The 12176-nt window shown below is 35.5% G+C and overlaps 1 protein-coding gene across 2 annotated transcripts in view; it reads left to right on the forward strand.

The window, feature by feature from the left end:
• The window catches only part of ABCA6 (ATP binding cassette subfamily A member 6), a 61757-nt gene that overhangs the window by 23779 nt on the left and 25802 nt on the right, over nt 1–12176 (forward strand). For both annotated transcript variants that reach the window (XM_025999652.2, XM_072746735.1), the window contains 11 exons: nt 110–220; nt 597–772; nt 984–1103; nt 1365–1503; nt 2056–2146; nt 3027–3166; nt 4964–5080; nt 6092–6275; nt 6663–6829; nt 9244–9377; nt 11398–11535. In XM_025999652.2, the coding sequence (XP_025855437.2) occupies nt 110–220; nt 597–772; nt 984–1103; nt 1365–1503; nt 2056–2146; nt 3027–3166; nt 4964–5080; nt 6092–6275; nt 6663–6829; nt 9244–9377; nt 11398–11535 (1517 nt within the window). The remainder of the gene's footprint in view (nt 1–109; nt 221–596; nt 773–983; nt 1104–1364; nt 1504–2055; nt 2147–3026; nt 3167–4963; nt 5081–6091; nt 6276–6662; nt 6830–9243; nt 9378–11397; nt 11536–12176) is intronic.

Here is a 12176-nt window from a genome sequence, read left to right on the forward strand (position 1 = left end):
AACTACTTAAATGCTTGAAAATATACAACTATAATAAATTTTTTGTCCTACTTTTAGAATCAGCTCTTTCTTTCTTATTTATAATGTTAATATTTTATTCTAAAAACAGACTTGACTTTGGACATATATGAAGGTCAAATCACAGCAATTCTGGGTCATAGTGGAGCTGGCAAATCTTCTTTGCTGAACATCCTTAATGGGTCATCTGCTCCAACAGAAGGTGAGCAAAAAGAAATATCTCAAAGACAAGATGTCTAGAGGTCATATGCTGCCTTATTTTAAGGTTAAATCTGACTGCTTAAGAGAAAATCATGTTTCTCTAACATCATTTACCACACCGTATGATTTTGAATATATTTTATATTTCCCAAATTTTTATGAAAATTATTAGCCTTATTCTATTGCTATGTGATATTCAAGGGAAAATATATACCACTCTGAACATATATTTATGTTAAGATTAATTCATAGTTGCTACTAAATTGTGAACTCATTATTTTAGATATGAAAATATGCCAGCATTTTCCTGATAAGATCTCTAAGCATTAACAAAGTGTATTATCTTGCCAAAATTATTTTTTAACTTCTATATTTAGGATCAGTTACTATCTATAATAAAAATCTCTCTGAAATGCAAGACTTGGAGGAAATCAGAAAGATAACTGGTGTTTGTCCTCAATTCAATATTCAATTTGACATGCTCACCGTGAAGGAAAACCTCAGGCTGTTTGCTAAAATAAAAGGAATTCAGCCGCACGAAGTGGAACAAGAGGTAAATGGGCATGCTTAGATTAACGAGTTAAATTTGCTGGCTTAAATCATGACCACAGAATTCACCTCAGCAATTTACCTGCCCTGTGCTAAATAAAATTTGGGCAGTAGGTCCTATAAAAAAGATCTCGGATCTTCTGCTATAATGGACAGTGAGAATTATATAGTATGGATTGTCTTGGATTTTAAACTTTGTGTTTTTTCTTGCATAGGTACAAAGAATTTTATTAGAATTGAATATACAAAACATTCAGGATAATCTTGCTACACATTTAACTGAAGGACAGAAAAGAAAGCTGACCTTTGGGATTGCCATTTTAGGAGATCCTCAAGTAAGTGAGATTCTGCATGTGGTGGAATGCAGATTGAATATTAGTAAAAAGTCAAGCTCTTCTTTTACCACTAAAAGTAGCAGAGATTTCATTGTAACGCATCAGGAGAGAATCTGCTGTTAAACTATTAATATAAGCATACTGGACATAAATGATTGGATAGTTCTTATTATTTGATTTTTATTCTTATCCATGCAATCATGTGGAAAGAGTTAATGTGAGAGAGATATATTTTATTTTATATATTATCATCCTCTGCAGATTTTGCTATTAGATGAACCAACTGCCGGCTTGGATCCCTTTTCAAGGCATCGAGTATGGAACTTCCTCAAGGAACGCAAAGCAGGCCACGTAATCCTCTTGAGTACCAATCTCATGGATGAGGCTGACATCCTGGCTGGTAATTGTTGGTTTTATCTCAGTTTTGTAATGAAGAATTTGGGGAATGTTTATTTCTGGGGCGAGCACTGAGCTCCCATGACTTTGGTGTGTGTTCCATTCCATAGCAGTCCCAAGAATGGCAAAGTCTAACAACCCTATAGAATTCTTCACTGACTGTAAGTTTGCTAGATTGTGACCACTAATAACAAAATTGTAATTTTGTAAGCTTTCAATTAATTTAAACATTGAAATCATTATATATCTGGTTGAAAAATATTCACTTATTCTTTAGCATCCAGAGTGGAAAATGTGCCAATGTAATGTCTGTTTGTTGTTGTTGTTGTTTTTAAAGAATTATTGGAGGGCACAGAAATAGACTGGAATTCATAAGCTCACTTTAAATTCATCAATTTTGATGTGTATTTCAACTTTTTAAATGTACATTAGATACATTTATTTCCCGTAGACCACTTCGCCTTTGGAAGTCTGAGCTTTGTCCCTTCCCCCAAATTTTTGAGAGAGGGAAGAAATGACACCCATCATCCTTTCTCTCTTGCTTCTTTTTAATCAGATAGGAAAGTGATCATGTCCAATGGGAGACTGAAGTGTGCAGGGTCTTCTGTCTTTTTGAAGAGAAAATGGGGTCTTGGATATTACTTAAGGTAAAGACTTTGGGGATAGATTGGAGATATGCATATATATGTTTTCAAAACTGGTATATCAAAAAGGCAGATAATTATGGGAGACAGTTGGCCTTATGCTCCATTTCCACCAAACTATTAACTACTGTTTCCCAAATGTTTTTCCTGCCTCTTTGTATCTTTATTAATGCTAATGACAAGCAGAATTTCAAAGGTATAAGCCCAGTCTCACAGATCCCAGCAGGGCTACTTCATGGACCACTTTCAGGTAGCTGCTCTGTACATCCCAAACTTCTCTCTTCTACCCATCCTCCATTTCCCTCAGCTGATCCATACAATCCTGTAACATATTTTCATTCTTTCATTGGGCACAAAATCAAATGATTTCAGAAGCTAGTATCAAAAGTGAGAGAGAGAGTTAAGAGCACTGTATCTTACAAGAAAGGGTGTCCAGATAAAAAGAATTTTTAAAAACCCAAACCAAAAATCCTATGGCCAATCAAAACATGCATTTAGGCCAAACTTCCTTATTAGCCACTAATTCCTGGTATCTACACAATCTGGTGAAATTATTTTCCCTAAAAAATTTCTTCTGCCTAGTGTCTTGTGTCTTGCCTTGCTCAGTTGATCTTCCTACTTGAAGTATGGTTTCAGTTACAACACACATTTGTTTGTATATTTGTAGTTGTTCTGAATTTATACATCTCTATATAGATCACAAGATTTTTTTTAAACTGATGGCATTATTATTATTACTTCTGTTTTTTCTATTTACTCATTTTGTTTGTTCCCTAAAGCCAAGTGAAGTAGTACTCAAAGGCTAGCTATTCAGTAAAAGCTCTCCTTTTGTTATAGCAGTAGAGAAAATACAAATCAATGATCTTTTTTTTTAAAATATCAGTTTGTACAGAAATGAAGTATGCGATCCAGAAAAAATGACATCCTTTGTTAATCATCACATCCCTGATGCTAAATTAAAAACAGAAAACAAAGAAAAACTTGTATATATTTTGCCCATGGAAAGGACAAATAAATTTCCAGGTAACTTAAACATGATTACGATAAAATGAAATTTGGGGACAAGTGTTCACCTAGTTATTACAGTTTTCATTATTTAATGGATTTGGATTTTGTCTTAGGTTGGGTTCTCCAAAAAGCAGAACTTGAAATGGACTTTAGTGCAACTCATTTGGTAACTGATGCTTAGAAACACCAGTAGAGAATGGGGACACGAGAGTGAGAGGCGAAGGAAGCTAGGGAAGATTGCATTATTGAGCAGATGGTTGCAATACGAAATTGAGATGTAATATCACTGGAATAAATAAATGCATAAGTGAGCAAGGGGCTCAGAGTTTGGTCATGAGAGGGGTGAGAAAGCTAGGGTGTATATTTGCCACTTTCTACCCTTCACTGCTTAAAAGATGCTTTTGGGAGCATTAGTTTTCCAATCCATATGGCTTTACTCAGTATGACCTTAGCATACTTCAGAGCCCAGAAAAAAACACCTTCAGGCAGGTGTTAATAAACAGATTTACTGTGCATAGGTGAGTACGGACAAGATGGGGGGGCATCAAGGTGTGTACTATAGGTTCCCTTTTATATTTCAATATAATCGTGTATATATTTACTATTTAGAAATAAACATCCATAGTTTATTTATTATATAAAAGTATTCACCTTGGGTTCCCAGGCTGCTGGAAAGCAGCAGTCCCAACCTAGGATTTGTTTGATAAATAATTCTAATAATTGCTAACGCTTTGTACAATGTTTACTATGAGTCAGTCACTGTTCCCAATAGTTTCATATATGCCAACCCATTTGGTCCTACAACTGTTCTATGAAATATGTGCTATAGTCTTCTCTGTCTTACAAATGAGGAAATGTATCTCAGGTTTTTCTTTTCGTTTAAAAAACTTCATTTTTAAACATTCAGTTTATTAAAGGTTTAACTCTCTACTGGCCTGATTTAAAGAGGCTTATATGGATGAGACAATCTTATTAAGCAAATACTCAGGAATTCAGATTTAGTCTCACCCCCAAATGAGGCAGCTCTCTGTATCATTGTTGGAGCTGCGAAGTGGTATTCTCAAGTCCATAGGCTATACTGTATTATTCTGTCCAATGGGATACAACTAGCCTACCTTCTTGTTGGTTGGGGAAGGAGAATAGTGAGTTATATGTTGATACCACCATGAGAACATGTCACATCAGAGTCCCTGGTGTTGGTGTTTCAGTCCATGGCTGCCCCTTTATGCAGACCCTAGACCACTGCAAGTCCAATAGCATATGTATGTCCTATAGGAAATATGGAAGGTAATAATAAATGTTTATTGGAAGGTGAGAAGATGATGTTCTTTTTTTTCTTAAAGATTTTATGTATTTATCCATGAGAGACACACAGAGAGAGGCAGAGAGAGAGGCAGGGACACAGGCAGAGGGAGAAGCAGGCTCCATGCATGGAGCCCAACGTGGGACTCGATCCCAGGTCTCCAAGATCATGTCCTAGGCAGAAGGCCGGCGCTAAACCCCTGAGCCACCCAGGCTGCCTGATGATGTTTTCCTGATTGTTCATATTTCCTCAAAGAAGTATTCTGGAAGTTCATGAGCTGAGAATATTAAATAGAATACAGATGGTTTGAGGGTAGAGGGAAAGTGCTGACATATTCCTTTCAGAGAGGAAGAATTTCTAATAAAATTTTGCTTTTGCTTACCGTGATATTCCAAAGACGTATATTTTCTGAACAATATTCTGAATTATCTTTTAAATGGGTGTTAATTTACTGGGTTTTGGTATCACTGTGGTATGTAAAATGTATCTATTCTGGTCTGTTGCCTTAGAGCTTTTCAGTGATCTTGATAAGTGTTCTGGCCAGGGTGTGATGAGTTATGACATTTCCGTGTCAACTCTGAATGACGTCTTCATGAAACTGGAAGGCAAATCAACCATCGAACAAGGTAAATTCATTGTATAAGTAACAGAAAATCAATTTCCAAATAATCATGGTTTAAATTTAGTATTTTATAATACCTTAGGCATGGTTTACACTAACGGATGTGAATAATTCTAAATTTGACTTTGCTGTTTGGGAAGTATTGTTTTCTACCATCATTACTAGGACTGAACACAGATCCCTCCTTGGAATAGAAGAGACTTCTCTTTGGAAACTATTTCCTTCCTATTTCAGCAGTTTTCTCCTATCCCCAGATGCTTACTGCTCCCTGGGGTTCTAAGGATGTGAAAGGCTCTTAAATCAAGGTCATTTATTATAAAAATAGCTCTTAGTTTGTTCGTGTACAAAATTTCACTGAAGGTCTTAATGCGGAAAAGGCTAGGGTCATCTCCTGTGTATTTTAGTGGATAGTAGTAAGAGTCATTTACAGAGCTTCTATGCCAGAAACTTTGAACAATATGTGGATATAGTACATTACCTTTCTACAATAACCTCTCCAACAAAAGGCATTAGCACCATTTTACATAGGAGAAAACTAGACTAAGAGCCATTAAAGGATTGGTCCCAAATCATGCCACGTATAAGTCATGTATTTGGGAATCAGGTACAGGTGTAGTGGTTTCAGAGCTGGTAATCGTTCGCCTATATTTTGAAATTATTGACAGCCTAATAGCCAACATTTAGGCATCAATGATTGGCTATTCCTAGGGAGAATATTTCTTGAAATCCCTCAGAATATTGCTACACATGAGACCTTCTATGCCTTTTCAAAGGTTAGTCATAATGAAGTCATCCTTTACTGAATTCTTTTTGGGGGTATGAATTTAATTATATTTTATCATTGAGTTTATTGAAAGTGGACATTATAAATATAGTTTGTTTCCTCACTGGCTTGCTTTGTAACCATTGTAAAATAATTTTAATGTTACTAAAAAGAGAAAACTGTGATGCCCGAGGATGGCATTAATAATATGTGTGTGTGTGTGTGTGTGTGTGTGTGTGTGTGTGTGTGTAGATTTTGAACAAGCAGAGATGGTAAGAGACACAGAAAGCCTACATGAAATAGAGCCAGCTTGCTCTTCTATTCCTGAAACGCAGAAGGCTGTGAGTGACATGGGCCTCTGGAAAATGCAGATCTGCGCAATAGCACGACTCCGTTTCTTAAAGTTAAAACGTGGAAGGGAAGAGCTTTTGACCCTGTGAGTACCAGAGTACTGTGGTTTTCTTAGTGAGTTTCAAGAGAGGGTGAAACCAGAAGAGAATTTAAAACTAGAACATAATACCCAATATTCCTGCCAGACAATGGGTAAATACAACATTTCATTTTACTGACAGTGGGAATGCCTGTATGGTAACACTTGATGAGCCTTATACACAGGTTTGTTTAGTTTTCATGGTTTGATAGCCTGCTCTTTATATAGCAATGCCTTTTAGTACTATGTGGAGTGCTAAGGCCTGACTTTCAAAATTTTATCATCTATAATTATGGCTGGCATAGAGTTGGTACCCAACAAATATTTGTGAAATGTCTGACAATAAATAAAATTGCTACAGATTCATGTGGTTATTTTTTTCTTTATTGGTAGACTGTTGGTATTTGGAGTTGCCATGTTCCCTTTGATTGCGGAAAAGATAATTAATGTTCTATTAATTCAAAAGATTGACTGGAAATTTAAACCCGAAGTGTACTTCCTCTCTCCTGGACAACCTCCCAAAGACCTTCGTACCAGCCTATTGATCATCAATAACACAGGTGAAGAGAAAAACAACATTTTAATCCAGAAAGAAGTTATTTTTATGTAGAGCAAGAAAAAGCAAATCATAGGGGAAGAAAATTTGTATTTAGACTTCGTTTATAGAAAATAGCTGAGGAGCAGTGCATATTTGGCCTGAGTTTGGAGATGATAGAGATGGTGGGACAAGACAAAAGGAATGTGAGTCACTCTATAACCTGGTTAAAGCAGAACTGCCCATCTACCTGAACACCCTAAACTATTATGTGAGACAGAAATGAACTTCCAAACTGACTGAACCGCCTTATTTGAGATCTCTTTGTTATAACAGCCTAACCTGTTGCATAAATATTATACACACTGATTGATATGTAAATAATGCATTTTTGTACCCTATGCCCCTCTGGGTTCCTTAAGACAGTTTGGCACTCATGTTCTTATTATCCTAAATTATGGGTAATTGGTTATATCTAACTGCTTATTTAACTTTGAAAAATCTTTTGTTTCTTCCTAAGATTATATATATTCAGCATAGGAGACCTCTCTTGACAAGTACCCCAGCCCATTCCAAAATTCATATACATTTGTGACTCAAGATTATAGATTCTCCTCTTTAAATAAAGGCGGTCTTTTCACTTCGGTTTCTCATTCTTCTTTTCAATTTGGGTTTTAGAAAGTTTTATTCATTCTGGTACCTTAAAATGGAAAGTCCTGCTAATTATATATTTTATTTCTAAGAGCTAGAAATGTTCAGCCTGTTATTGCCAGCCTATTCATTTTTATTTTTCAGCTTATTATTGTCTTATGTATATGTTTTCCTCTCTAGTTACTCTAAGAACAATATACTTGACTTATTTATTTTTCTTCCTTGTACTCAGCTGTGAGGTATTTTGTGATTTAAGTTTGGGGTTTCTCTGCCAACTTGTTCTTATTTTCTCAAAATATAATGATTCTTGGTATGATGTTCATTTTAAATCAGGGAATTTCTCTTTGCCTGAGGGAATGTGGATAGCTATTAAGGTTTCCTACCTTAGGTGACTGTGGAGATGTAGTGGAACAGGTGGTGGCCCAGGGTGCATGGAAAACTTACATTTTCTGTTTACATTCCTTTCCTACCTCATGGGAATCCGAATCCATCTGGAGCTTGGCCCAATTTTTATGATCCTGAACCCCTTCTGAGTGTCCCCAGTATGAACTCCATTTCAAAGTCTAAATGAGCAAAAAATGAGAGTCCTTTTTTTCCTCTCTCTCTCTTTTTCCCATTCCATTCTGTCCTTTTAGTTGTTTGGAGCTACTTTAGATCTTGTTTTCTCCCAAATAGTATCTTAAAAAGTAATTCTGGGGATTTATATACTGGGGACAACTTCAGCTACTGCCTGCTTCATGTGGACCAAGAGGAGAGGACTGTGGTTACTTTATTTCAGGCATGGTTAACCAGTTAATGAGCATGGCTCTGGCTCCCTTGAATTTTTCCACTCTGAGTTTCCATATCCTGGACATTGGTTTTGTCCTTTGTAGTTGTCTACTCCTGTGTGCTCCAGGCTGTGGGTTTTTCTTAGCTATTATTTCTCTGTCAAACAATCTCATATACTTTCTTCTTTAAAGGCATATCAAAAACTTTGGTCAGATAATGGAACTTTTTTCATTTCTTTCTCTCTAAAGAGAAAAAAACTATATATATATATATATATATATATATATATATATATATGTATGTATATACATATATATATATATTTGCCTAAATATATTTAGGTAATAGATATGTATATAAAATCCACATTTTTTTTTTCTTAAATATTTATTTATTTATTTTAGATAGAGCAAGCCAGCACACATGAGCAGGGGGGGGGCAGAGGCAGAGGGAGAGGGAATCTCAAGAAGATTCCATGCTGAGTGCAGAGCCAATGTGGGGCTCAATCTCACGACCCTGAGATAATGACCTGAGTTGAAACCAAGAGTCAGATGCTTAGCTGACTGTGCCATCCAGTCCCTCCTATGTATATGTTAAATACACATACATGAATTTACTTTTTAGTTATTTCAAAGAATAAGAGAGAGAGAGAGAAGTGTTATTATTGGCCATTTTAGGCAGGCTCATCTAAAGTACTCCTCATATAATCATTGCATTTCTACAAATTGTTGAGTTCAAATGTATTTTTTTAACCAAGAATCATAAAATAGAATTATCTTGTTTTAATGGTCGCATGTTAACTTGCCCTAAACAGAATTATAAAGCTAACTCATCACAGCTAGGATTTGATAAATAGAAGATAGTAGTCTGAGCTAGAATTATTATTGTGATGCCCAAAGAGACATGCCTTCACATAATATTCCATAATACTAACTTTAAATTGTGTATGTTGTTTATTTTTTAAAAATTGACATATATATTGTTGCTTTCTATGGCTTTCTGTTATTGATTTCATGCTAGACTCAAATATTGAAGATTTTATACAGTCAGTGAAGCATCAAAATATACTTTTGGAAGTAGATGACTTTGCAAACAGAAATGGCACTGCAGACCTGTCATACAATGGAGCTATCATAGTTTCTGGTAAACAAAAGGTATGTTCGCCCCTTGTTTTTGCTTTCGTGAAAAAAAACAACAAAGTGCTACATTTTTAACTGTTTCAAATGACAGTTAACCCAACCCAACTAGTATACAGCAACTAGACTTAAAAACATGTGGGGTCATTACTGAATAACCTGTGAAGTTTAAAAAACTTTTGTAAAACATTTTCAACCTTTACTTTGGAATTAGATGATTTTTATTGTGGAAAGTAGCTAAGTATAATTGTATTATTCAGATTCAATAAAATATTAGATTTTATAATTACCAACCATGAATTGAAGGAATTTTACTCAATGGCTAACTACTCAAAAGATGTTTTTATATACAGATGACTCTTGAACAACATGGGTGTTAGGGGAGCCAAACCCCTGCATGTTGAAAATCTGCATATAAACTCTTAACTCCCTAAAAACTAACCTAAGCTCCTACTGTTGACTGGAAGCCTTACCAATAACATAAACAGTCAATTAACACATATTTTGTGCATTCTATGTATTATATGACATATTTTTTCAATAAGGTAAGCTAGAAAAAAGACAATGTTATTAAAATCATAAGGAAGAGGGATCCGTGGGTGGCTCAGCGGTTTGGTGCCTGCCTTTGGCCCAGGGTGTGATCCTGGAGTGCCAGGATCAATTCCCACATCTGGCTCCCTGCATGGAGCCTGCTTCTCCCTCTGCCTGTGTCTCTGCCTCTCTCTCTCTGTGTCTCTCATGAATGAATAAATAAAATCTTTAAAAAAAATTATAAGGAAGAGAAAATACATTTATAGAATGGTACTATATCGGAAAAAATTCACATGTAAGTGAATGGTGTAGTTCAAAACCATGTTGTTCAAGGGTCAACTATATTGAGAATATACATAAAGTACTGTAAAAGCCACATGAAATCTATGAGAGAAAGGTGTTCTCAGCCTACTGTTAACCCGTTTCAATTTGGGTAAAAGAGTACAAGCAGTAAAGATTTTTCCTGGTACAAGACTATTGGAAATATGTCCTAATTGTAAATAAAACTCTGAGTCTTATAGCCCAGTGAAAAGCAGGGAGCCATATCAAATGAAGCTACCTCATTACTTCTTACTAAAAGGAAAATAAAAACGAAAACAAAAGTGTTGTAAGATATGTCAGTTCTACCTGAACTGAGTATATCATTAAAAAGTGCAATCTTACTCTGCTGTACACCTGAAACTAATGTAGCATTGCGTGTCAACTATATTTCAATTAAAAAAAAAAAGTAATCTCTTTGTGCCAACTGTGGGAAACTGCATTGGTTGGCCATCACTTTGTTGCTTATTTACATGAACTATTAGAATATTTAAACCTTTTTGAGCTTCTTGATAATTGCATGAACATTTTCATACACACGAAGAATATAACCATTGTCTTAAAAAGTATAAAGATGACTCATTGGAAGTGTAACCATGAATATTTTTTTTTTAATTTTTAAAGACTTTATTTATTTTTATTTATTTTTTAAATATTTTTTTTAATTTTTCATTTATTTATGATAGTCACACAGAGAGAGAGAGAGAGGCAGAGACATAGGCAGAGGGAGAAACAGGCTCCATGCACCGGGAGCCCGATGTGGGATTCGATCCCGGGTCTCCAGGATCGCGCCCTGGGCCAAAGGCAGGCGCCAAACCTCTGCGCCACCCAGGGATCCCAACCATGAATATTTTATGCACCCTATGCTTATCTCCTATCCAGGAAATCCAGGTTCCTTTGCTCTCTATAAACTGACAGGGCTACTTTTATATTCAGTTATTTGAGATTTCCTCATCAGCAAAATGAGGACAAAATAATCTAAAATTAATAATACTAAGAAACACCCATATTGCTGACTATACCAATAATTTATTATCCCATTTCACAGACGAGGAAAAGGTCAATTATCTTGAGGATGGTCCCACAGCTAGAATGTGGCACTATTGAGATCTTAATATAAAAAACATTTTTTTTATTCTTGAATGTTTTAGGATTAACATCATTTTATTTGTTCTTGTTTTATTCAAAGGATTACAGATTTTCAGTTCTGTGCAACACCTTGAGACTGCATTGCTTTCCTGTTCTCGTGAATATTGTTAGCAATGGGCTACTTCGAATGCTTAATGGTACACAAAATATTCAAATTGAGAGAAGTCCATATCCTTTTGTAAGTATTGGGTTTACTCATTCTGAACAATTAATTTGGCTAGCAACCTATGCTTTCCCTTTTTAGCTTTTAAATATTTACAACTCATTGTTAATCCTAAAAAAACTTTTTTGTTCTGACATTTTAAACATTATATCTAACAAAATATGTTTTTCCCCTTGGTATTATCAGAGAATGCTCATGAGGGGAATACTTTTCAATATTATGTTATAGTCTAGAGAATTTTCTGGGAAGATAGACTTGATTGCAGAAGTGTATCGGAGAGAGTGTGTGTGAGGGTGTGTGTGTGTGTGTGTGTGTGTGTGTGTACTGAATTGGGAATCAGGAACACTTGCAAAACAGCTTTAGAATCTTTTAAGTCTGATATAATTTGTTGGTGGATCCTTCACTGACTAAATGAGTAGTAGATTGATTTGAAGGACAATATGCCAGTTCTTGGGCTCTGCTTTCTGTTTATTTATTTTTTATTTTTTAAATTATTTATTTTTTGATGCCTTCTGTTTTATTCCTTCACGTACTCAGACTTGTTGTGTATTGCAGGGGTATCTGATGCACGCAGGCTGCATCTTCAGGGTTTTTGTCAACTGGCTGCAGCCTGGGTTTAGACAACAGGAAACAGTCATAGGAGGCAGGAGAGTGAG

Source organism: Vulpes vulpes, chromosome 2 (assembly GCF_048418805.1).
Source record: "Vulpes vulpes isolate BD-2025 chromosome 2, VulVul3, whole genome shotgun sequence".
Lineage (NCBI taxonomy): Eukaryota > Metazoa > Chordata > Mammalia > Carnivora > Canidae > Vulpes > Vulpes vulpes.